Source organism: Lepidochelys olivacea, assembly GCF_965140295.1.
Source record: "Lepidochelys olivacea isolate rLepOli2 genome assembly, chromosome: 17".
Lineage (NCBI taxonomy): Eukaryota > Metazoa > Chordata > Testudines > Cheloniidae > Lepidochelys > Lepidochelys olivacea.
The window spans coordinates 16,301,391-16,327,882 of record NC_140427.1 but is presented as its reverse complement, the minus strand read 5'-3'; the positions used below and the strand labels follow the sequence as shown (position 1 = coordinate 16,327,882).

The 26,492-nt window shown below is 45.1% G+C and overlaps 1 protein-coding gene across 4 annotated transcripts in view; it reads left to right on the top strand.

Moving 5' to 3' along the window:
- GTF2IRD1 (GTF2I repeat domain containing 1) overlaps positions 1–26,492 on the top strand; it is a 174,402-nt gene that overhangs the window by 109,127 nt on the left and 38,783 nt on the right. For all 4 annotated transcript variants that reach the window (XM_084651275.1, XM_084651274.1, XM_084651272.1 and 1 more), the window contains 9 exons: positions 2,179–2,299; positions 9,883–9,920; positions 11,345–11,425; positions 15,349–15,438; positions 16,819–16,872; positions 19,596–19,661; positions 22,340–22,523; positions 24,652–24,710; positions 24,953–25,015. In XM_084651275.1, the coding sequence (XP_084507401.1) occupies positions 2,179–2,299; positions 9,883–9,920; positions 11,345–11,425; positions 15,349–15,438; positions 16,819–16,872; positions 19,596–19,661; positions 22,340–22,523; positions 24,652–24,710; positions 24,953–25,015 (756 nt within the window). The remainder of the gene's footprint in view (positions 1–2,178; positions 2,300–9,882; positions 9,921–11,344; positions 11,426–15,348; positions 15,439–16,818; positions 16,873–19,595; positions 19,662–22,339; positions 22,524–24,651; positions 24,711–24,952; positions 25,016–26,492) is intronic.

Genomic DNA, 26,492 nt, shown 5'->3' with positions numbered 1-26,492 from the left:
CAATTCCGTTGTTGTTGCACAGGATTGGAACACATTCCAGCTTACTCTCTGCTAGCTGTGTGGTCTCTGCAGGGCTAACAGAAGCAGAAAGTAGTAAAGACTTAGTTTTTGACTCCAGTCAGCAGATCTGAATACACAGAAGAACTGGGTCTGCTGAGTAAGGAGGTGCCATTTTTACTTTACACTTTGTCAGAGTGGCGCTGCACTTTAAGTTGCCATCGACAAAGTATCCCAAGGTTTCCACTGCAGTTTTGCTCACCATTTAATTAAAAACCCACCGCGCCTAGGAAACCTATTTTTGCTGCTCCCTGGGCAGGTGCTTAAGTCAGGCTTCATTGTTGCAAGATCAAGATTTTGGTACATGGAAAAAGTACGTTAGAAGGACCCAGTTAACTGTGAGAAGATAAATAGCATCTTTTGTGATCCCTGCTGCTTCATGTTCCCATTGCGAAGCCTTGCCCTCTTTTACATGCCGGTGACTAAAGGAAAAGGGACTTTACATGGCCACAGATTGTACACACTTCAAAAGGAGGTAGCTGCAATGTGGCTTCGAGCTGAGTAAAGTTCGAGTATTACAGATGATAACGAGATACCTGCCTTGTTTGTGCAGCTTGTCAGAATAATTCTGCTTCCTCCTTCCCCCAGGTCTGGCTAATCTTTGTCTCCATTCACCTGCTCTCTAGCACCTCATTTTCCTTTCCTTTGCTGTCTTCATAGGGCTCTTTTCATCTCTAAGATCATGGCTGGAGCTTGATTACTGAGGAGCAGGGGAAGGGCAAAGAGAAGGTTTTCATGGCTGCTAAATGCTTATTCGTCTCCTTGTCTCAATTTTGTCACGCCCCCTTCTCTCTCACACCCACAAGGGGCAGATTTTATATGCTCAGGCCATGGTGCTGACACCTCTCCCACTCGCCGCACCACATACAGATTCGAAAACACTTGTATTCGAAGTAGAATGTGATGCCTTTGGCCAAGCAGCAGCCTACAGGATACCACTGGCCTCCAGGTCAATTTGTGTGGCAGGTGGTTGCTCTGAGCCTTGCCTCCCTACCTCAAACTGCATTGCCCAGGGCACCCTCTTGTATCTGTGCTAAGCTCTGAACTGGCCATCCTGCATCAGATTGTTCAACGCAGTGCACGCTGGGCCCCTCCCAGTCTGACTCCCGTGCTCAGGAATTCAGGCCGCCTGAGGCTACGCAACAATAATATCAAACTGGGAAGGGAACAGGGTGGAGCCTGGCATACCGGCACCTGGGAACTGAATTCATCTTTTAGGTACTTGCCCCCAGAGAAGTGAGGAATCATGGTGAGTTGAGAGAGGAGACATGGAGGACCAAAACCAGTAGGAAGGGCTGGTAAAAGAAAATCCATCGAGAGAGAGGCATGTGTAAACGACAGTCATCTTCAATGCAGTCCCCGGACTCCCCGCCACCGGAACCCTCCTGCTCCTGACCCTCCTGGCCAACACTTGTGCAACTGCCTCTGTAACACGTTTCCTGAGGATTTTGCCCCTCAAGCCTTTCACTGCGTTCAGTAATATTACTCTAACTAGCCATCCCTGTGCGAGGAGGTCTGACTCAAATGCAAAGGTGCCCATCTCCCAGGAGGTCCTGCATCTCTTCTTGCTGGAAGGACCTTTCTCTTAGAATGGCGTGAAGGCAATTGCCAAGCAGAATTTCCTGTGCTAGATCATACTATTGCTGCAGTGTAACCAAGAGAAGGTGTCCTCGTATCTTTAGATTGTCTGTACTGCAGTCACAGGGTGACTGCTGCTTGAGTAGGCCCACCTGAGCTCATTTTAATCTAGCCCGTTCAGGTCCAGGAGCAGGGAAACCCCAGAAGCACTTGCTTCAGTGCAGGCTAGCCCTGTGAGTAATTACCCAGGGTTCCAGACAAGCTTGTACGGCCCACACTGAAGTGCCCTCTGCTCCGGGACCCAAGCTAGCTTAAAGCTAGCTCGTTATGTCTTTCACACCCTCAGATTGGTGTATTGACATACCCTTTATGTGTAACCCAGACACTCACTCTTTATGCATCACAAGCTGCTGACTGGCTTTGTAAATGCAGGAGAGGAACATCAAGTAGTCTAGTGAGCTATGCTGCTAGCATTCGAATTCTTCTGTGGTTAATTCTGGTTTTGCTTTTCATTATAAAACCTTGCTGCGGAACTGGGACCAGGAAGTAAATTTACCAAAGATCCTACCAAGCTGGAGCCCTCCAGCCCATCGGGGGAAATCTCTCCAGAACCACACAGAATGGCACTGCTAGACCTGGCAGGGACTTCTCAGGCTAATAACAGGTATGTGGCTTTCATCTCCACCGAAGCAGTTTCCTCCATAAAGACTAGAGGCTAGATTGTGACTCCCTCAGCCCATGTGCAGCCCCACTGGGGTCCGCTTGAGCCGCTGGTGGAGTGAGATTCTGCATCCGATGAAGTGAGCTGTAGCTCACGAAAGCTCATGCTCAAATAAATTGGTTAGTCTCTAAGGTGCCACAAGTACTCCTTTTCTTTTTGCTTACAATGAGTGTGAGAGTCTTGCTCCGTGGAAGCACTGATCATAGCGCGCCTCTGACATATACTGTGTCTTTCGTTGGTTTCAAATGCTATGCAGCAATGGAGCTGGAAACCTTCCCATTTCAAATGCGTATGGTTTTTGTTTTTTTGTTTTTTTTTTAACCTGATGCAGTCGGGTTGACGTTACTAGTAAAGCTGTAAGAGAGAACAAGTCTAATCAGCCTTCATTTGTCAGACTTTTAAGACTCTCTCTAGTGAGAGAGTCACTGTTAGTCACAGTAATGCTGAGAAATCTGGAGGGGGAATGTGTAAAACAAAAAGTGGAAAGTATGCGCTCAATTAGCCCAAGCTCTTTCATGCATGTGTGTCTGTGTAAGAGAGATGTTTTGATATCACTTACGGTACACTCTCAGGGCTAGATGGGGGAGTCAAAGGAAGTGACTTTTTTGCCTGAGTGAAAGCCGAGTAAGAACTTCAGGATTTGCCCCAAATGTCTGAGCCTTACAGTGTGGTGTTGTGTCCAGTTTTTGCTGCCTGTCTGTTTAGACTGCAAACTCCTCAGGGCAGGGACTGTATCATCTTTTGTCACTTGGGCAGTGCTGAGCATACTGTTGGCACTGGAAAGATTATTTCCAAAGATGCAGTTGCTGCAAGTGGAAGCAATATTTTGTTTGTCATCCTGAGAGTTTGGAACATGCTCTGCAATCCTCTGTTGGCAGCCATCTGAAATCAGGAAAGACCTGAGTAAGGGGAGTGAGATGGAAGTCACTGAATGCTGTTGCTAATAATGTGGTAACTGTAAGTGCTTTGTTTTAGCACAATAATGAAAACCTCAGGGCTCATTTTTCACCTTTGATGGTGTGCCCACCGTAGCTGCCATTAGCAAACCACTAGAGAAATCAGATCATCCTGCTATTGTGAGCTGATACAAAAAAAAAAAAGATCAAAACCACTGAGTTTGAACAAAAGGGATCGGGTCACTACTGTGTGCAAACAAGGTAGGAGAAGATTTCCTTCCTGAATTATCTGAGATGCCTAAAGTAGGTCTACAAATTCACCATCAGACTGCAGTCTAACAAGTCAAGCTTTATAAGAAGGGTACATTCATAACTGATTGATAGGTGTTTTGACAAATGCCTAATCAAATTCACAGAGGCCAACAGGTGATGGGACACGAGATGAGGAGGACTCTGAGAATTCTTTCCCAGGTGTCTGGGTGTTGAGTCTTTCCCACATACTCAGGATCCAACTGATTGCCGTATTTGGGGTTGGGAAGGAAGTTTCCCCCCAAGTCAGATGGGCAGAGACCCTGGGGATTTTTTGCCTTCCTCGGTAGCATGGGGCACGGGTCACTTGCAAGTTTAAACTAGTGTAAATGGTGGATTCTCTGTGATTTGAAGTCTTTAAATCACGATCTGAGGACTTGCAACTCAGCCAGAGGCAGGGGTCTATTATAGGAGTGGGTGGGCAAGCGTCTGTGGTCTACAGTGTGCAGGAGGTCAGATTAGATGATCACGGTGGTTCATTCTGTCCTTAAAGTCTGTGAGGTCAATAGGTTATAACCATCAAGCCTTCAAGTGATGCATGTATAACCACGTGTAACCCACATTACGCGTGCCCGTGATATTCTTATAACACCTATTGATTATGTATTAACTCTGTATGAACTACATGTAAATGTAGTGACATGTGAGTACAGACGGCGGGGGGGAGATGTTCTGGTGTGTGACCAGCTTCGTGCTGCTGAGACCCAGTGTACATGGCCGTATGTGGCTGCAGCTCTGTGTGAAGAGCAGCGCTCTGGGTGCTGGTGTTACCCCAGAGAGGTGTGATTCCTTCCACAGCCCCCAGGGTGTGCCAGGGGATAGGGGCTATTCTGTGGCACTTCCCTCCTCCCACATGCTCAACCAGCTTTGCTGGGTGAAATCCTGGTCCCAGTGAAGCCCAGGGCAAAACTCGCATGGTGCTCTGGGGCTAACCCCAGGTCTGTGGGAGCTGGGCTGGTGGTCTTGAGGTTTCCAGCTGCACCGTAAACCTGGCTTTACAGTTGGTAGACCCAGGACTCAGAGCTGTGCCAACACGTTCATACTTCACCACGCCGACCTCCTGACTTGTGTCTGCAGCTTGAGCTGCAGCCACACTGCAAAATGATATGGCTTGGATCCGAATCTCAGTGGGACGGGGGCTCTGCTCTCTCACCAGCAAGGCTCTAGGACCGGGCCTTGAGTGCTTGTTGACCCGAGTCAGACTGATTTGTGTGTGCATGGAAGGGGCGCTTGGGGTCAAACCTGAGCTTAGTGTGTGGTGTAGACGTACCCATTGAGGTTAATAACATTCTAGCCCTAAAGGCCTTGGGGTGTTTGGCACTGGTTGCAGCATCCTGTTTAATTTTGTGATGGATCGTGAATCCCACAGGAAAAAGGTCTTTACAAATATCCTGAGATGACTACAACTGAGGGCAGGGACTGGCTCCGCCTGTGAATTGCTGTGTCACAAGTAACAAAAGTGATGCCCTGTACAAGACACACACGGCTCGGCTAGCAGGTGCTGCTTGGTGTGCTTAGGGCATGCCAAGTTCATCCAATTTAACTGAAGGTGGGATTTTAAAATCTTATTCACTTAAACTGGTCCTAAAGGCTGTTGTGTCCACATTCTCATTTTAGTTTAAACCAGGCTTATTTAAATACAAGAGCTAGGTGGTATTATGTTTTTATTTACTAAAGTTGATTAGGAACAGATGAAAATTTAAGATACTTTTAAAACCGAGAGAAGAGACACGGCCTTTTGCATTGTTTTAACTAAACTGTGTGATGTGACCCATTTGCTTGTATGTGTTACAGATTCACAAATAATGACTCTCTTACAGCCCCCAGCTACAGAGCCTTGGCTTTTTAGCTCCATCAGTTGCAGCTCATGCTTTAGCCCAGCAGGTCCCTGGTTCAGCCCCAGGTGCATTGGTCAAACTGACAGCCATCGGATGCGAACGAGGCCGTGCTTTCCAAGAATGGATAAACTTGTTGCTTTGGCGAGGGCCTAACGGGGAAATAAGTAAACATGCGGAACACGTGGCCAAAAGGGCTGCTGTTGAATCAATTCCTCTTTGTCCAGCACTTGCTGTCACATGCTGAGCAGCGAACCTATCACAGAGTATTTTAGCACAGGGAACGTACTGACCCAAAAGTCTTAACATCTGACAGTCACGTTCTCCGTATTCTCTGGCGCCCAAGACAAGGACGAGATTTGTGTGATGATATTGACTTCACGGCAATAAGCGCTGGGAAGCGGACAGAACTTAGAGTGGAATTTGGCTCATGCTCTGTATGGTGCCATTTCACATATGTTTGTGGGATGGGAACTCTCTTAAGTCTCTTGCTTGGCTGAGACTCGTGCAAGAGTCTCTGGAGCAAGAGGTTTCAGAGTAACAGCCGTGTTAGTCTGTATTCGCAAAAAGAAAAGGAGGACTTGTGGCACCTTAGAGACTAACCAATTTATTAGAGCATAAGCTTTCGTGAGCTACAGCTCACTTCCTCAGATGCATATCGTGTGTGTGTATGAGGGTGGGGGGGATGTGAGAACCTGGATTTATGCAGGAAATAGCCCAGCTTGATTGTCATGCACATTGTGTAAAGAGTTGTCACTTTGGATGGGCTATCACCAGCAGGAGAGTGAATTTGTGTGGGGGCGTGGAGGGTGAGAAAACCTGGATTTGTGCTGGAAATCACTTTAGATAAGCTATTACCAGCAGGACAGTGGGGTGGGAATAGGTATTGTTTCATATTCTCTGTGTATATATAAAGCCTGCTGCAGTTTCCACGATATGCATCTGAGGAAGTGAGCTGTAGCTCACGAAAGCTTATGCTCTAATAAATTGGTTAGTCTCTAAGGTGCCACAAGTCCTCCTTTTCTTTTTGGAGCAAGAGGGAGTCTTCAAAACCTGTGAAAATGGTCAGGTCCTTGCTTTCGTTCAAGTGCTCGAGCTTGCAAAGGAGTCCTCTTCTTTGACTGCTGCCCTAGGTTTAAGGAATGTGCAAAGGGTTGCCTCTTACAAGCAGAATCCAACATCGTGATGTCACAGTGTTTTGGCAAGGGTTCATCAAGGTATATAGGCACGTGCTGAACTTTAAGCATGGAAGCACTCATTTTCCTCTTCAGCAAAACACTTAAACATATGCTTAAGAAGCGTTTTGCTGAATCAGGTCTCAGATGAATAATTGTAACTGGGGAGTCTGTAATTTCAAGTGTGGTATTGGATTGCACAAAGTATGTATCCTGCTAAAGGAAGTAATACGCTGCATGAATTGATTATACTGGTAATAAGTTGTTGAAATTCAGAATTGATATATAAATATGGGGCTCACTCATTAAAGTCAATGAAAGGGTTTCATTAACTTCAATGGGCATTGGATTGGGCCTTTCCTTATATTGGTATACTATTATATAGGTATATTGTATAGGTAGATATATTGCATAGATGGAAGAGCTCTATTGTCTACTTGACTGTGCATAATCTTTGCTAAATGAGAGCATAATGAGTAGTACAAATTAGGACCTGATCCTGCACCGCTGATGTTAATCAGAGTTTTTCTGTTCTGTCTAGATGGATACTTACGCAGCCCTCATGATCATAGTACCTGAAGTTGTTACTGTGTTCATTTTCGCAACACCCCAAGGAGGCAGGATAGTGCTGCTTTCCCCATTTTACAGATGGGGACCTGAGACACCGAGGCACTAAGTGATTTGACGGAGGTCACATAGGAAGTCTGTTACAGAGCAGGAATTGAACCCAGGTCTCTGGAATCCCAAGCAAGTGCCTTAACTACAAAGCTATACTTCAGTTAGCCAACTAGTCATTGACTTCTATGGGTGTGTGATCAGGCTTCAGGTGTTTAGGCTGGATCTTCAAAGCTGCTGAGCACCCACTGCTCCTGTTGACTTCAAAAGGGGCTTTAAATGCTCAGCACCCCTGAAAATCATCCTTTGTATGTCAATATCTGTAAACATATCACTTCTTCTTGTTTGATTTTTCTCTTCAGTTAGTACACTTTATTCTCTCCCCCCACCCCCCAAATATAAAAATACAGTTAAATCGACCTGAAGACAAACAGGCAGGCAGAATAGTGACAAGATGATAGGGATGTGAAGCTAATTAGCTAATCTGCCCCTAAGAAATTTTGCTTAGAATACTCAGTGGTAGATTTTTTTTATCAGACTGTGCAACAGTATCCGAGTCAGTAAAAGGTCTGGAATTTGCATTCTCAACGTGCAAGTGAATCTGGGGGCTTCCTGTCCATGTTGAACACCTGCTAATATTGAATTGTCTTCACCTTCATCCCTACTGTGCTCTGACTGTTTCTAGTAGTAAGTCAGGATTGCACATTCTGGTAAAATAGCTTTAGAAAATCTTAGAGAAAAATAATGGTTTTTTTTCTGGAGCAGAGTTGGGCAGTGGTTCTAAGTGGAATTTAATGATTGTGAGGGATACCAACCAGAGCAGGATTTCGAGTTTTTAGTTTGTTTTCATTGCAGCGTTATCATTCGGCTATTTGTACTGAACCTTATTCTGATCTGACTTCCTTGGTTTTACCCGAATATAAATCCCAGATTTATTGAACCAGATTCAGCACTCAGTTATACCAGTGAAACACTACCACAAATTCAGTGAAGTCAGGGGGTCACTCTGGATTTACAGGGATCTAACTGACTAGCTCATTGAGTTCAACTGGGCTACTGTTGACTTACACTGGTCTCAGTGAGAACATAATCCGGCCATGTATGTTGAATTCACAGACTATGTGAATTATAGCCCACTTGGGTTAATTCAGCATGTTGTATAGGAAATCCTAAATTACAGTGGAGATGAAAAACTTGCCTTGATCATACAGACCCTCCCCCCCCCCTTGTTTTGGTAATGTATATTTCTAAATAAAATATACATTTATTTTATTTTATTTTTTTTTAAGAAGAAGTCCATATTCGTGTGTAGAGTACGTACAGAGACTTGTGCTCCCCTATTAGGAACATAGACTAGTCATCCAGCTAGTCCAATACCATGTCTCTGACATTTGGTAACCCCAGATGCTTTAGAGGAAAGTGCAAAAAACCCTGCACTGGACAATTATGGGATAATCTGCCCCAGGGAAGGTTTCCTCCGAAGAGCCATTAGTTACAGGTTGCCTAATGCTCTGAAGCATGGGGGTTTACATCCCTTCCAAAAACTCTTGTTTGCTTTTTCTAATATTTGGCATGTATTCTAGTAGCTGTGGATAGCCTTGATCTCCATATAAATCCTTACACCCTTAGAAAGGGATTTTAAAACCATTCCTGGCTGGCTGAACTCTGTTCCCCTGGAAATCAATGGTAACAAGTCCCATTGTCTTTGGTGGGTGCAGATTCAGCCAAACAATGAGTTTTTGGCAGAAGACAGCACTCTCTTCCATCAGCTTAAAGCGTCTTCACCAGAAGCACTAACAGGGACAGTTGCACTGATGCGAGTTTGCAGTGTAGACCTGAGGTTTGTTGTTAAAACTCAGTGAGATTTTCCTCTTTCTTTACATAGAGGTTACTCCATTGATGTCTGTGGATTTACCCCTGGTTTGCACTGATGTGGCTGAGTGGGGACTCAGAACCCAGTGGGCTTGGTTGCTAAAAACCCCAAGACAACCCATGATTTAGCCTCCAGTAGGTCACTGGCTAGAAGATTTATCTCATTTGTGGCAATGCTTGAAATATTTGCAGGGTTTCAGATGTGCAGGAGATACCTGAATCCTTCCAGAAGTTCATATATAAAAAAGCACTGTTAAAGGGGGGAAACTGAGCTTGATTTGAGACCCATCTGTCTTAAGAACGTTTTCAAACCTTTCCTTTGCAGTAGCAACACCAATGTAATTACCGCAGTGCAAACCTCTACTGCAGAAACCCCACACTGCTGTAAAGCAAGGTTTACACTGGTAAGTTAAAAGTGACATTGCCCATCCAAAGCTCATGCCGGAGAAACCTTCTGTGCCATCCTGCGGTATCTCTCTTACTCCCTTATGAAAATGTGTTATCATGATCTATTTGCTGACGAGTTGTATAAGCTTTAAAGAAAGGAATTTGCCATGGTTTACTGACTCCAGAAACCCTGAGAGCTGTCATGAGTTCTTTCAACTGGAGCCCTGGAGTGCTCTGCTGCTAGGATCGTCAGTGTGGGATCTTTATTTTTTCCTTATGCAGAGGAAGTATTGAAGTCAGAGCTAGTTTTTTTTCCCCCCTCAGTCCCTTGAAAATGCGCCTTTAGTCTATTTAATGCACTGTACATAAGCATGTGTTTTTTAAGCGATCCATTGATAGTTCCTTTACTGTGTCCCATGTCTGCTTCTCCTTGTCAGGTCTGAGAAGAGTAGTGTTTCTGAAGACTGTGAACCAGGTGAGCAAGAAATAATGGCTGCTTTCTACTGAGAAAGCGTAATGGTGAGGGACATAAAAAAGGCTAGGTACAGTCTAATAAATAACAGATTTCCCCAGGAAGCAGATAAACTCTCCAGTTCTTTGGCTGAGATGATGACATGCCACGTGAAATGTATTTGCTGAGTGCACACTCTCCCAGTAATGTGCTGCAGTTATGGCTATTGTAATGAAACATTTCTATACAAATGACAAAAGTGTAGCAAACATTGCTGCTTATCACCGCTCCCCGTAGTGTACTATGCTTTCCATTGTGTGGGGCTTGGAATCTCTGTATGGTTCTGTTGAATAGCTTATAGGAAGAGATATGTCATGGGGAGGACAATGCCTTCTATATTGTATATTTTGATGGGTAATAAAGCATTCTGTGACTATCTGTATGAGGGATATTGTGTTTACACACAACACACACACACACACATGCTCCCTCTTTAAAATGAGCCCATCTGAGTGGGAATGCATCATTATTTAAAAACAAATACAAAAGATAATAACAAGAATACCTACCCAGGAGAGTAAGCTGAATAATGGCGGGGGGGAAAGCCTGAGAAAATAGACTAGACTCATTCTGGGCCCTGTCGGCCTACAGACTGTCGCTCTGTCATACTAGTGGCAAGAGTGAATTACAGTCAAGGATCCTTTCTAGAGAACTTCCTTTAGACACATCTCTGAAACTTTTTTGACATGAATTGATTGTCACAATATCCCTCGGAGGCAAATAAATGAGTAAGTATTTTTCCCATTTCACAGACAGGGATGCAGAGATACTTGTCCTATGGCCTCTTGGGCAGGCCTTGATTCAACAGAACACTTTGACGATAATGAGACTTAAACACATGCTTAAATGTGCTGCTGAATCAGAACCGTATTTACTGAGGCCTTCTCTACCGGAAGAAGTTGCCCGAGTTTGTTTCTGGTAGAATTTTAAACCAGAATATTTAAACAACAGGCTGGTACAACAGGCTGTGAGCACTCTCTTATTGTGGTTTTAAACCAGGCTTACTTCAGTTTGGTTTAAATTGATTAGGAATCGGTTTAAGATGAAGTGAAATAAGTCATTCTTAAACTACATCCGCATAGGGGTGTGATCATTTAACTAAATCAGTGTAGAAAGTGATTTAAATTAAACCAGTGCGGTTTTCTCATATAGACAAAGCCTTATCCTTTCTCTGCCTCAGTTTTCCTGTCTGTACAGTGGAGTTAGTGATGGTAACCTACATGTGCAATGTGCTTTGAGACCTATGGGTGAAGTGCTGAGCGTTGTTATGAGGAACAGGTCACTGTATAGAATCGAACATGCTGGCAGTGAGGATTTTTTCCTTCCCGGGCATGGATAATTAGTGGCCAATTGTCTTTCATGCATCCGATTAATTATTTTCCTGCTAGGTACCTCAGCAGAACTGAGTGGGATCAGACCTATCAAAATAGAGCCAGATGAGCTGGACATCATTCAAATAACCGTTCCAGGTAAAATATAAAACTTTGGAATTGCTCAGAAATATCTAGGCAAAGAACGTTGGCCTCCGACTGCACTGTGTGAAGATTTTGCTTTTGGAAAGGCAGGTTGCAGGAAATTGGGATTTCTCCTCATCTCACTGTCTCTTAGGATGAATTTTGCCCCCCAGTCCCTTTCTCTTTCGAAAGTAAAGTTCCAGTTGTGCATCAGAAGTTAGATGATTTCTTTGGAAGGCCTTTGGGATAACACATGGCTTTGTTTTTTCAAGGGCTTGGTCTGTGTCAGTTCATTTTTTGCCTTTCACCGTCTCCCTGTCGCATCTCTGGCCAGGCAGGCTGGGAGCGGACTCTTCTGGAGCAGATGCTAACACTGCTCTTTCAGTGATAAGGAAGAAGTACTGAGGTAGTAGGTGACCATTGCCTTCCTCTATCCCTGTGCTCTCCACCCGAGCCCCAGTGAGTATCCCTGAGGTGGGAACTGAGAGACAGAAAGTTAAATTATTTGTCCCAGGTCACATGTCAAATCCATGGCAGGACTGAGCGTAGAATCCAGATTTTCTGACTCCCAGCCCAGTACAAAGAAAGCCATAGACATTCTTGCTTTTAGAAGGAGCAAATTGGAAACAGTGGTTGCAGCCTGTTGGGGAAGAATATGGAGTGGGTATGGAAGGGATTTTAAAGTGACTTCACTTTAAGTTATATCTGTTGATTTATTCTGGAGATGAACACCTATAGGGTGGATGCACCCGTGTGGGAAAATGCTGTGTTAGGCGGATCCCTTTAAATTGTGGCCTCCGCGTTTCTATAGCACTGTGCGTTGGCTCCTAAGGGTGTAACTGAGCCTATTGAAAGCTGGTGTTCTATCGTCACTTCTGTCTCTCATTAGCTGATATGCCCTGTAGGACCACTGGTGACGTCTCTGCAGCTTGCATCTGGCTAGGGCTTATCATTATACAAGTGGATAAATAGTAGCTCCCAGCAACCAGTTCTAAGGCTACCAAGCTGCCAGTGAGCAATCAGTGGTGCACATATGCTAGATAGTCTTGTTTCTCTCTCTCACACACACACACACACACACACACACACACACACACACACACACACACACACACACACACACACACACCCCCACCCCCACCCCTAAAAGTAGCAGGGGCTAGAATTGTTCTCACTCACATTGGTAGGGTGGACCACACATTTGCTGCCCCCTGTCGTGGCATGACCCACCCTAAGAAGGTGTCCTGCTGGAGGGAAGAGCAATGACTTCAGCTCTCCAGGGATTGCCTAGAGTGGGTTCCCCAGGTAGAACCAGTGAGACTTGGTCCTCTGGAACTTAGCAGGGCTGACAGCAGGCCGAGGTCAATGAGGGCCCAGCAGGCCAGATAAAAAAGGCTGGCAGCTTTTACAAGGGGCCAGTTCTGGAGGAAGCCCAGGACAGGGAACGCTCACTCTCCTTGCCCTAACCCAAGTAACCTGGCCTGATCAGGCCTCTCACCTTGGTAGGATTTGCTTTGGCTCTCTGTGAAGATATAGTTATGGTCTTTAATGCCCAAGTGGCTGTTTCGAGTTCAGATGTAGCTTCTTTTCTGTTCATGCCAGAAGGGGACTAGATGGAGAGCTGATCTGGCCAGAGGGCTGGGCCACAGAAGTGCCAGACCATTGTGGTGCTAGAGTGGAAGAAACTCTGAAAAGCTGTGTCCTGACACAAGGGGGCAATCTGGTATGCTGATAGAATTCCAGATTAAACCTTTGTCTTTAGGGGGGTTACCATGGATTTATAGCTGTGGAACTGAGAGCAGAATGTGGTCCCCCGTCTTTTCTTTAGCCCTGGTGTTTGGCTATCCCAGCCCATTGAGTGTTGTTGGTTTGCGGAACGTGTGCAGGAGTGAATTAGATTGATCAGTTGGATCAGGGGAAGGGACAGGTAGACCATGCAAGCTGGGTCAGGTGGCATCCAGCGCAATAAGCATGTGGTTTTGGAGTAGACCGCGGAGAAGGGGCTGAAAGGATACATGCAGGATTGGGCCCAGAGTGCATTCATGAGCCATGGACCTTTGGGGAGATGATCGCCCTGAAAAGCTGCTGGGCTAACAGTCCGTGTTGGGATCCTCTACAGCAAAGTAGGTAAATAGTTTCTGAAGGCAAGACCACAAAAATCACCTAATTTGTTTCCTGTCTGTTGTATAAGGTTGGCAGATCTCAAACCTCAAGTGTTTATATTCCTGACCAGGGCACCAGTTCAGGAAAGCATCCCTGTTCAGGAAGGGTGGCTAAGCATGTGCTTGAATCCCACTGAAATCACTAGGACCTAAGCACTTACCCAAGGTCCAGATCCTAGGCACCCAACGCTGATTAATTTCAGTGGAAGATAGGCACCTTTTAAGTATCTCTGAGTATCGGGGCCCAAGTCCTTTCTTGCATTGGGTCCTAGAGTTGTTGAGGAGCCAGTGGTCGCAGGCCATAATGGGGACAGCAGCGTTGAAAACAGTAGGCTCTGGAGAGTAAAGAGGGGAGATTAGGAGTTTCCCTCAGGAAGACCATTCCTTGGGCTGGTATTTATAGGGTTGTTACCTTAGCTCGGTAGTGCACCAAATGGTAGGAACATCTTAAGGGGTGATTAGTAAGGTGCATTTCCAATGTGTTTTACAAGCATTAACTACAGAGTAACCTTGATGGAATTAGAGCAAGAGCGTGACTTTGAGTGTGTCCCACTGGGGGGTGACGCTCTTGGGTAGAAATAATGCCCACGCCAGCTGCAGTTCAGATGATTCTGAATTAGAGCCACTTATGTTAGTCTGATGCAACTCCATTGAAGTCAGGGGAGTCCCTCTGGATTTTACACCATTTTGATGAGAGCGGACTTGATCCCATAGTTAATATAGAGGAAGGAAAAAGGATCCAGGTATATTGCTAGATCAAACATTTTCATTTTCGGCTCGCCATGTAATGGGAGAGAAGAAGGCTAATGGCTGGCGTTAATAGGTGTATTTTATACAAGTTTAAGGAAGCTGAGTTATCATAGTTTTTGAGCCCTGATTAGATGACACTTGGAGTTCAGAGTCCACATAAGGCAATGGAAGGCCAGTATAGTTAAATTAGAGAGAGTACAGCTTAGGGCAAGGAAGATTAATAAAATGGAGGTGCTCACATATGAGGAGACCTCGATGAAATTTGGATTACTTATCCTTAGAGAAGGTGATTAAGTAGTGACCTGATTGAAGTATTTAAAGTAGCTAAAGGTTTATTTTAAAATTAAATTTTGAGATCTCTTTGAGGGCATTGGAGAGGCCAGCATTAGAGGAGACAGGTTTAAATTAAGAGGGCATATATCTAAGAAAAATTTAAGGAGGCATTCTTTTATGGAGTGAGGCAGCAAGTGGGTGGAATGGTCTTCCTGAGGAGCGGGCGATGGAGTCAAGCAGCATTAATGTTTTTAAGCCAAAATTGGATGTCTAGATATTAAGTCATCATGAAGCCATTTTTTGGCCTTCAACCTTTGTGAGGCTTATAAGGAAACTTTTGCAGATGATGCTATATTCACCAATTTGGGAAGGTGGAGTGGGTTTTATAGATGTTTCTGATGTCCTCTTACAAGTGTTAGTGTATAGGAGAAAGGTAGCAGAGTTGCCATCAAAACATTCCAGACACAATGGCCCAGATCCTCAAAGATATATTTAGGTGCTTAACTCCCATTTCAATGGGAATTAGATGCCTAAATACTTTTGAGGATGTGGACCAGTGTGAGTAGTCCTGCTTCTGGTCCTACGTGCCCTTGTGACTGTGTAAGTGCATCCTTTATCAAAGCAACATGCAGAGGCTCATATTGGGTAGGTTAGTTTTTCATGAATTCTTGTGGATGACCATAAGGCTCTGAAGTCTGCTTCCAGGGACAGTGGCTGGGCTGTCCAGAACTGTCTTTGGTGCTTTGTTCACAGACCGATCCCCCAGTTCCGATGAAATGCACGACCCAGTGACCAGCCGCATGACTTCAGACGATTCCAACTACATGCTAGAAACAGTAACAGGTAATTTAAAAAAAAATAAATCCAATAAAAATAATGGAATTAGAAAGCTCAGAAATTCTACAAACATCAGAAAGAAATGGAGTAGAAATTTCCCGCCAAGATTTTCAATAATAGGAGCCTGAAGTTAGGATCCTAATTCCACAATTTTACTCACCTGTAAGTGTTCTAACCTTTCAAAATTGCCAAGCACCCAGCAGCTCCTATTGACCAGTAAGAACTGCTGGGTGGTCAGCACTACTGAAATTGGGTCACTCATTCGGGAGCACAAATATGGAAATGGGAGCCTAAGAGGCTCCTGTCACTTAAAGTCTTGGCCTAAACATGTAGCCTTGTTGCCCTGAAGCTGCCTTAACTGTGTCCAATAGAAAACATGTTTGAGAATCCAGAGGCGAAGTGTGTCAAATATTTGTTTGTTTTTTCCCCATGGCACATTTAAATATTGTCTGTTGTTATTTGCATTACAATAATGCCAAGACTGGGATCCCATTGTGCCTGGCTGCTGCACATAGTAAGGGACAGTTCCTGCCCCGTGGACTCATCTAAAAATAGATGTAAACTCTTTGGGGCAGGGAGTATGTTTTTTGTAGTGTTTGTACAGCACCTAGCACTATGGGGCTCCTAGGTGCTGCAATAATACCAATAATAAATAACAACGAAATAGGCCACAGGTGGATGGGAATCAGAGGGACAGGGGGAAGTGACTTTGTTCAAGGACATTCCACAGGGGCGAAATGAATGTAAGATACCATCGTAATGAGCACCATGTGAAAGGCAAAATAAGATGGGGAAGCAGTCGAATAAAAAGCACAGTCAGCAAGGACCTTTCCTTGAGAGTTAATGTTTGTAACAAGAAAGCAGAATCGAGGGAGATGAACGAGAAAAGGTTTTTGCCCGGATTCAACCTAGTCCTTTTCTGACCTTCCCCAAAGGCAGCTCCCCACCTTCCTACAGCCTAAGTAGCCCCCCTTATAGCCTTTGCTCTGGGGACCTGTGAAAGGGGATGTGAATCTGAGCCGAGGTAAACCCCTTGCTTGCTGGGGACCAGACAGTGCCCTTACAGACTGTCAGAAAGATGGATCAGAAGGCGTGTCCTGTGTCACTCAGCTTTGTGCTCTGTTGACTGAAGCGGGGGTGTGGGGGCAGTCCCCAAACTTCTCTGCTTAGTGCTGTTCTGTTATCTGGGAAATGCTGGCTATACACTGGACTGTTTTTCCCCAGCATAGGAGGAATATATTCCTTTTACAGCCAGATGCTCTAGCTAGCTATCTTCATCCCTCATTCTAGCCTCAAGCAAATTCTCATGCCTGCTCCTTGAGCTGTCTTGGGGAACATTGACTGATTTATGCAAGAGAAACTGCTAAACCTTTGCTTTCCTTCCAGTTTCAGATAAAGAGCCCAGCCAGGACTTAAGACACGAAGAAAAGCCGATGGAAGGTAAGAGTGAATTTGTAATAAAAGCAGGCCAGCTTATCCTCTGATAATCTCAGGTTTGTTTAAAGCCTGATTAAAACAGCCCTCTTTTATTTTATTATTGATTTGTATTATCAAAGGGCCCAGTCATGGACCGGGACCCTATTTTGCTAGGGCTGAACAAACACAGAACAAAAAGACAGTCCCTTCCCCAGTGAGCTCCCAATCGGAGTATAAAACAAGAGAAAACAGATGGCTGTAGACAGACTGCATTGGATGGACCTTCTAAATCCTTGGCAAGGTAATTAGCTTCCCAACTACCTTGTTCAGAAGCACATCTCTGTATTTCAATGACCAGATCGTCAGATCTGGCCTGGTTGATTGTATATCAACGTCACTCCATTGACATTAGTGAAATCCCTCCAGTTTGTGCCAGCTGAGAATCGATCCCAGCAAATCTACTTGCCACAACAGTGGTGTCAGTTGCAGGTTTGGGGGTTATTTTTTAAGTATAAATTGCAGTGATGCCCTGTCTGATTCAATCATTTACTATTGTAGTCTGTCGCCAGTCACGTCACTAAGAGCTTGATTGTGTGCTCACTGAGGTTAGTAGCAAAGCTCCCGGTGACTTATATGATGCAGGAGCAAGCCCTGAATTAGCAGAGGCTGTACAGCTCCCCAAAGTGAGAAATATTGGCCATCCCAATCAGCTGCTCATCTGGCCACAGAGTAGCGTGGAGGTTCGTAGTGAAGGCGGGAAATGCCTTCCTGACTGGACCAGAGACTAACTGAACAACAAAAACGGAAACAACTCTTCAGGGTTTGGAGCACAAATTCTCAGTGTTTCAGTGTTGTGTCGTAGGCCTGTTTATCTCTAAGTGGTCCAAGAGTGAAGAATGAGTCCTGTGCTGTGTTGGCGTGAAGGGAGAGAGATTGAAAATGGAGAGGTTACAATGTGAGAATGTTGTGAACTTTGATTCAAGTCACATCGGCCTTGTATCGAAGGTCACCCTTTTTATTTTTCTGAAAAAATGTTAATTCTTGAGGACTTGAGTACACACCTATCTCAGATAATTATCCATACAGTTTATTCTAGTCTATATAAGAACATTATTGGTCAGAGAGACAGCATGGTCTAGTAGGTACAGCACCGATGTGTGAGTCAGGAGACCTGTGCTCTAATCCCGGATCTGCCCTGACTTACTGTGTAACCTTGGGCAAACCACTTCCCCTCCCTGCCTCTGCTTCGCCTCCCACCCTTTGTCTGTCTTCTCTGTTTAGATTGTAAACATGCTGGGACAGAGACTGTCTGCTCTGTGTATGTACAGCACCTAGCACACGGGTGCCCTGATCTAAGTTGGGACCTGTAATACAAATTAGAATAATAAATATAGGTTCACTGTGGGTTTATTTTGATCCCATTGTTCCTTTCTACTCTCCAAACTGATGTTTTCCTGCAGAAGAACAGCCACGCTGGGTCAGAGCAATGGTCCATGTAGCCCAGTAGCCTATCGTTTGACAGTGGCCTGTGACAGATGCTTCAGATGGAATGAACAGAATAGGACAATTTTGAGTGATCCATCCCTTGTTGTCCAGTCACTGCTTCCGGAAGTTAGCGGTTTAGGGGCCCCTGGAGCATGGGGTTGCATCCCTGACCATCTTGGCTAATAGCCACTGTTGGATCTATCCTCCATGAGCTTATCTAATTCTTTTTTTAATCCAGTTATGCTTTTCATCCTATAGGAATGAGTGCCATAGGTTGACTGTGTGGACTATATGACTAAAAATTAAAGGACAGAGCGCATCTTTTGACCTCTCTCAAATAGTTAAATTGTTGGTGACTTTTATCTGAATTTTTAATTTTAATGTTTTTATTTTTAACCTGTTACTGTGTGGATGAGACCTTTTTAAACAAACAATTACCAGTGTTTGTGCCTGCGCTTATGGTACTTTTGTTCTGCTGCCATTAGTCAGCAAGAGGATCTCTGCTTAACAAACAGTATTGGGCTGAGTGAATAACAGCAAGAAATCCTGTTGCCATAAATATGACGAGATCGACTAGTAGCATGTACAGAAGTAAATAAGGCATTTTAAAACAACAACATACTTGTGAAAATAGAGAGACAATATGAATGAAAATCATGGCACTTCCCACTGGCTGTGACACTGTCCTACGGTTTAACAGGGAGGTAAAAGGATATCAATATATGATCATCAGTAGATAAATAAAACTGCATGGGAGAAATAAATTATATAACTGTCAAGAATGAGACAGATGCAAAACAATGGGATTGAGGAATCCTTCCAACCCATCTGTGGTTCCATTCACATCACGCAGTCCATGCTCTGATCTGACACAGCGCTGCTACCTCTGAAAAACACTCGTCCCGTCAACCTATAGTGCCTTGTCAGGAGTCTGCGATGTTGCCCTAGGGCTAAAGGAGACTGGGAAAACCCATCTTGCCTGGGAGCTCAGATCAGCTTCACTAGTCACAAGAGCCACTTGACCTTTTGTCAGCTGTGAGGCCTTGCCAGTGACTCTTCGTGATGTCACTCCCCCATCCCTGGTGCGGATGGAGTTTGGCGGTAGCTGCTGCAAGGAATGGCACTGACTTTAAAGGAGCGCAGGCAAAGGGTTAAGAGTGCCTCTCCAGGTCAGTGTAGAATAGGGCTGTCCCAACAGCTTTGTTGTACGTCTCTGGAGTTAGAAGTGGTTTATTTGTCAGTGTGTTTCTCTTGTTTTCCAGATGGCCTAGGTGACGTTATAAGTCATTTGAGGAAGCAAGTTGAAACTCTGTTCAACACGCGCTATGGTAAGATGTTCCTTAACAATTGTTCTTAATGCCGAGCGTGGGTCGCTGACTCAGGGAGCTGAGAGCTTAGTTAATTGTTCAGAGCTGTTACCTGCTGTTTCCAAACCGGTTGTTGACTGAACATGAAGTCTAATTTGTTCATTTGCTATCTGCTGGGCTTACAAATGCATTGGGATTCTCACTGGACCTTGCAATTGCAACTCTTCCTCTTGATTTCCTGAAAAAAAACGTCTAGGCTGGCTACTACCTGCCCATGAATTGCCTCAGTGACCCACAAACTTTCTACCACAGTGGAAAAGGGCTGGAGTATTTTCCTTTTCTGTTTGGAAAATTTCAGGAAGCCTTTTCAATAAGATTGCTCTGGAGTGTGCCAAGGTATTGGGGGGAGTATAAAAGGTCACCAGTGCAGTACATCAACGTGGTCCAGTGGATAGAGCATTGGACTGGGAGCCAGGAAACCTGGGTTCTATTCTTACACCATGTATCCTTGAGAAACTCATCTGGGTCCAGATTTTCAAAAGTGCTTCCCACTTCTCCTGAGAAAATGCCATTCTCTTCCACAGTGTCCCCCCTCAGTAAAATAGGACTCTGGTCTGCCCATTTTAGCAAAGCAGGTGGAGATCTCTGGGTAAAAAGCGCTTTAAAAAGCTGCTAAGCATTATTGTGTATTTTTATCACCATGCAGGAGTTGGTAGCGGATCTTGATTGAGTTCAGGGCGAACGTGGGGGTACACTTTTTGTGTGAGCTGAAATGTACTTAAAAACTAAATACACACACACACGTTAACCACTGAACAGAATACAAGGGACTTGGAAAATTACAAGAATCTTTTGAGAATAAAAAAGTTTTCTGGGCCTGTCACAACCAGAATTCAAGGTTCTGTGTTTCTCCCACAAGGGCTGATGTCACAAACACCAGAAGCAGAGCAGGGGAGCTGCAACCCTTAAGCTGCTTTAGCTGATATGGGCAAGTTTTGCTGGAGAAACACCCTCCATTGAGCTGAGGTCTTGACTGTTAAAAGAAAGAGGAAATGGGTTTTCAAATGTGTTTAAAAATGTACTCATTTGTCATGTTAAGCCTAACCCTTCCATTCTGTGGATTGAATTAGGATCTTAAATTGGGTTGGTGGGTGATAGTGGGGTTATGGGGTTTTTGTATGTATTTAGAAAGCATTTCAGTTCCACGTTAAGTGTGGGCAGCTTTCGATCAGAAGGAATCTTTAAAACAGGAAGAGCTTTCTAGGATGGTCAAAATAAATTGGTTTGCCATTGTTCTGCAAGACTGAAATGATCTGCAGAGAAGTTCTGTTCCTGGTGACGCTAGTTTATTAAAGAGCTTTAGCCTTAACAATAGGTTTCCGGTTGGAACTGGATTACTCCCAGGTTTGGCAATCAGTGGAGCCTGTCAACTCCAAATTGCTAGGTCATGTTTCAGCCCAGGGTTTTATTTTTTTTTTCTTTTTGACCAAAAGCGTTTGCTCTGTGATGGCTATTCAGCAGCCTATTGGCTGGATTTTCAAAAGAGCTGGGCTCCCAATGAACGCAATGGAGCAATCCCCACTTTCTCCCCAGAGCTGCTGTGAGCCAAGCGCTTTTGAAGCTTGAGCCATGTGTGAAATGAGCTTGTGTCCTCAGTCCAGTTCCTAGTGGATGAGTGTCCTCATCACAAAACCATTGCATGCGTTGTCACTGGCTCCTACCCTTGGTGCTAGTCTCAATGGAGTGGCCGGGGGCTGAATGTGTCCTGGAGCTCCTCTCTTGCCTGTCAAAGTTGTCTCTCCGCATCAAAGTTAAGGCGTGTTGGTGCGGCATGTTTAACATACACAGAGGATTCCAGTCAGCAGGCCTGTCAGTCCAGTGCCTTTCACCAGCATTAAGTTCTCCCAGATCACCTCTGTGACAGTAGAAAGTTTCCTAAGACCACTCTAGAACTTGGTTCTTGGCTGTGTATAGCCATGGCTTGGCTTGTGTAACCCGTTGGTGAGTGCATGTGATATGGTTAGCTCTGTGCTGATCTGCAGAGGATAGGAGTCTGTGACAGCCCCAGCTGGGGAGCTTGAGCTCTTTAGCTCAAGTTGTAGCAGTTTGTGCATTTAGCTGTGGAGGTCCGAAGTTCAAAAGCTGTGTGTTGGTCAAGATGGCCCAGAGGAAGGCCTGTAACAGACTCCACCAGGGGGCTACATTTGCACTACAGAACTGTCACAATATGGTGATTCCGGGTGCAATTCCCCCTTCTGTTCCAGAAATCGGGCAATTGCAGAGAGCGAGGGAGCTCTATGTGGATACAGACATGGGGGTCCCTGTTGCTTTAAGAGAATGTCTGCCAACATTTCCAGGAAACCCCTTTTGACAAGTGCATTGTTGAGAGGCAGGTTACACATTACATTTAACAAGCAAATTCAGAAGACGACCCAGGATAGTTTTTGTAGATTTTCTCTTCTTTCCATAGGGTGTTCTACAGTCTGTATGAGTCAGGTTCATAAAGAAGTGTGTGTGTGTGTGTGTGTGTGTGTGTGTGTGTGTGTGTGTGCAAAAAAAAAAAAAAAAAAACCCTCCCCCCAAAATATAGGGTGTGATGTCAGTTTTGAACCTCCCCCCAAAATATAGGGTGTGATGTCAGTTTTACTTGAGCCCAACTTGAAGGCCAAATGAACTAATCAGACTTGATCCTTACTCAGCTAAAGCCATAGGAATTTCGGAGCCTGTCAAAGTCCCCTACGCCAAGTTCCTGATGTACCCAGAAGACCTGTTTGTGGTGGGTTTGCCTGAAGGCATCTTACTCCGGCGTCCTAACTGCTTTGGGATTGCGAAGCTGAAAAAGATACTGCAAGCTAGCAACAGCATCCAGTTTGTCATTAAGAGGTAAGGCAAGTCTGGTTAACCTCTGATTGGTACAGTATCTGCAAAACTGCTGGGGAGGCTGCACCTTATGCTACTGTTTGTGCTTTTACTTCTAAAGAAGAGACCCTGTGTCCCATAAACTACCTGGAACACGTCCAGAGCTTGATCTTCTTCAATAAATGTTCCCTGCGAAAGCAATCAAATGGTTACTTTGAACAATTTCTCAAAGGAAGGGATGATATTGTTGCTCTCCTCCTCATGTGCTTTGCAGGGGGGAGGCGTGGCATGGCACTGTTTGGCTCAAAGGATTTGTAGTAGGATACAAAGCCTGTGACCTTCAAGTACTACTTAAGTCATTGCTCTTGGAGTCCAAAGTCATTGCCTGCAGGGAAGAGCTGACTGCAGAACTTTCCTGGAAGTGTGGATTGATGCATTTGAATTTGCAGGATAAGAGGCTATGTGACAGTCTTGTGTTTATATAAGGCCTTTCCTCCAGAGTAAGAACAAAGCCGTGTGCAGACTGATTATATAAAACTTTGTATATATGTATAACCTGCTGGCTGAGTATGTTAGGTCTCCATCTAGTGGCTAGTGTATATAGAGGATTAAGGCCTGCTGTTGCTGCCAGGTGATGGAGTTGTTTCTTTGGCTCCAACAGTAGAAGACGGTGCTTTTAGTGGTGAACATCCCAGGTTCCATCTCCACTAGTAACAAGGATGTGTTTGAGCGTGGGGGGACTATGACTTACACATGCATCAGTTTTTAGCCTCAACTAAAATAGAGTAACTGTTAAAGCAGCCAACAGCAAGATGACACAACAGCATAGATCAGGAAGGAGAGAAGAATCCTGTATCCAGTAGAAACTGCAGTTATAATTTGTCCATAAGTGCCGAGGAAAGCACCACAGGATAGTCCATGACCACAAATGGGCAGAGGCTTGGTTTTACATCTCTCGTGACAGGCCACACCTCCAGCAATTGAATGGTCCATAACGCCATGCCAGGACATTATAGCCATGTGGAATTAAATGGAGGAAATCATTTTACTGCATGAGCAGCAAAACTTCCTGCAGCACCGAGGGGAATTAGATTTTATAATCCCCCACTCATTTCAATGGCAGGCTGGCATCTAACTCCCCTAGGTGGAGGTCTCCCATCCAATTCCTTGGAGGTCTCCCATCGAAATGCTAATCCAGCCTAGTTTTTCTTATCTTAGATGACCTGATTTAATCACGGCCATAGATGGCATAATTGCAGGCCTTTAGCTTTGTAGAAATCCAGTTTGAGATTGTGTTTAATTTCCCCAACCAGATGAAATAAATTGATAAGACATCTAAGCTTGACTGGATGAGAGGGGGCATAGAGGAGATGTTGGAACACGTTCTCTGGTCCTGCCCAGTGACAGGCTTTTAGGGTCAGAGTTCTAGAGATGTCTGGTATTTATGCCTCAAACACCTTTTACTGTCTCTTTCGGAATGATTCCAAACTCTGGATTGTCTGGCTTGCTGAGGAGGTGCTGTTAGTGCTCATGTTCTGGCTGCTAGCAATGTGTTAATCTGCTCTTGGGCACAACCTCTCCCTCGCAGATGAGGGGAATAGTGGAGGCAAGCCCAATGACAGCTGACATGGAAAGTAAAAGTTGGGCGCAGAATTTGGTTGGCATCCAACCAGTACTTGATCTGTAAACTGACAGCGGGTTTGGGATTTGTGGTTTCTCTTCTTACCTGTCCCACTCCTTTAAATCTAGTTCTCTGTAGTATAACTTTGAACACCTGTATGTGGGGTTTGTAACAGGTAGCAGTGTCCTATCCTGGTTCATTTTTATCATAAAAAATTTTCTGCACTGCATGGTCTATGGAGGGGAACTGCATTGTACTTGCATGCAATATAAGATGCTCAGCAGCTCTGAACTTAATTTTATCCCATAGGGTGTTACACTGGCTCTCTGAAGACTCTTCTGGCATGAAAATGATTTTGCAAGCTTACCCTATTGTACTGCAGGAGGTTTAAAATTGCGTTAGCCAGATGTGTATGTTGGGTTTGTGGGCACAGGAGTGTTCTCCTAAGTGACAGATTGTAGCAGTAGGAACTTGAAGGATTACAGGAATGGATCCTCACTCACTCTTCATCTGATTTTCAATGTTTTCCAGACCAGAGCTTCTTGCGGAGGGAGTGAAGGAGACTACCTCTGACAGCCCAGGAGCTATGGGTAGGATTCTGAAACTTTCAGATAACCCCGGGCACCCATAATGAAGCATGAAAGGAATCAAAACCGTTTCCAGAGCACTGCATTCCTTCTCCTTCCTCTGTAGTCTTTTAGGCCTGATTTCTCAGAGTGCTGTGAACAGTCAGTGCACTGGGAGCTGCGGACGAAAATTAGGGCCTTGTTTGTTGTTGCTTCAGTTGCACAGGTGGCCCTAACGCTGCTTGCCGTGTCCCTTGTCTTTGCAGCCAGCGAGAGAGACTCCAGTGACTCCCTTGTTGATGAAGCTGTGAAGAGACAGGGCTTTCAAGGTAAGAGTGGGCAGCATCTGGGAAGATCTCCAGTGAGTCTGAAGTGCATTTAAAAGAGCTTTTCCATGCCAGTCTTCTATAAAACCATATGGGGGTTGGAACGTACTTGGCTGTGGTAAGAGAGGAGAGGGCAGTACTCGACCTCTCATTCAGCTCTTGTTAACATATCTGTGTATAGTGGCATTTACAGCATGAGAGCCAGTCCCTGTCTGTCTAGGTACTAGTATGACCCCCATCAGCACAGTGTTGGTGCATGCCACAGTCACTACTGTGTATATATCTGCACAGCACTGCTGGGAGGGAGGGAGGGAAGTGTTATCACCCCATTTCCCAGATGTGGAAAATGAGGCCCAGACATAACAATGACTTGTCAGACACGCAGTGGGGCAGAGAACTGAATCCCAGGGTGGAACCTTCACCACAAGAGCATTCTTCCTCCTGGCTGCCCTGGTGAGCACTAGTGATCTGTCCCGCAGAAGACAACACGCGGTTCATGTAATGGCATGGAAGTACTGTCGTTGAGGAGATGAATTAGCAAAGGCTCCAGGCAGCAGTGTGGTTTAAAGGCTTGGCAGGCAGGTGGAAGAAGGGCCCAAAGCTGATGCTAGAGGGAGAAGACAGAGGAAGCAGTATGGCGACAGGACAGGAAGGATCAAAAGGAGGGACGAGGCAAAGTCTGGGCAAGCTCTGAACACAGAGGGTTTGAGAGACATTCAGGAATATGCCATAATTGCATGACTTAATTATCTCTCAATCTGACCTTGCAAGGCACAAAATTAAAACTCTGAGCCTTGGGGTTTGCATTTTGGGGGCTTTTCAACCCTGCTGATATTTACATACGTACCGTTCAGCTCTACAGTGCTCGCCAGAACGGCACTGCACTTGCTGCCAAGTCTCATGCACACAGGCCTTCTCACAGACCAGAGTTGGCTTTTTCTTCCCAGTATGTCCAGCCTCTGGTGGCACTGTCATGGCATCCCCACGACTGTAAAGGAGAAACAGCTGTGCTTTTAAAACCACGCCGTATAGCCAGAGCCTTGAGAAAGGCAAGCGTTGAGAGCTATTCAAGTGCCACGCTGTGTACGTTATTTCTCAGCAAAGCGCACGGACCTTCGCAGCTGAAGGGCCAGATCCAGGGCTTGTTGAAATCAGTGGAGACACCCCCATTGACTGTGGAGCAGACCTAGAATGAACAATTACTTGGAATTAGCTACTCACGCAGCCAGATTTAAACCCAGGGTAAGCAAGTGGTGCGCCCATTTGCCTTTCCTAGACAAAGTGCCAAACGTTCATGTCCCCTAACATGCCGTCTGAATCTTTCGTGCCAATCTGAACTCCGACTTGGTATAAGGCGGGGCATGCATTCGTGGGGTAGTCTGAGTGTGGCCCTAGGGCACCCAAGGTGCTCATCGAGCCAGCATGAGTATAAATAGCCCTGCTGCTGCGGTAACCTGTGTCATGGCAGTGAAGGCATTGC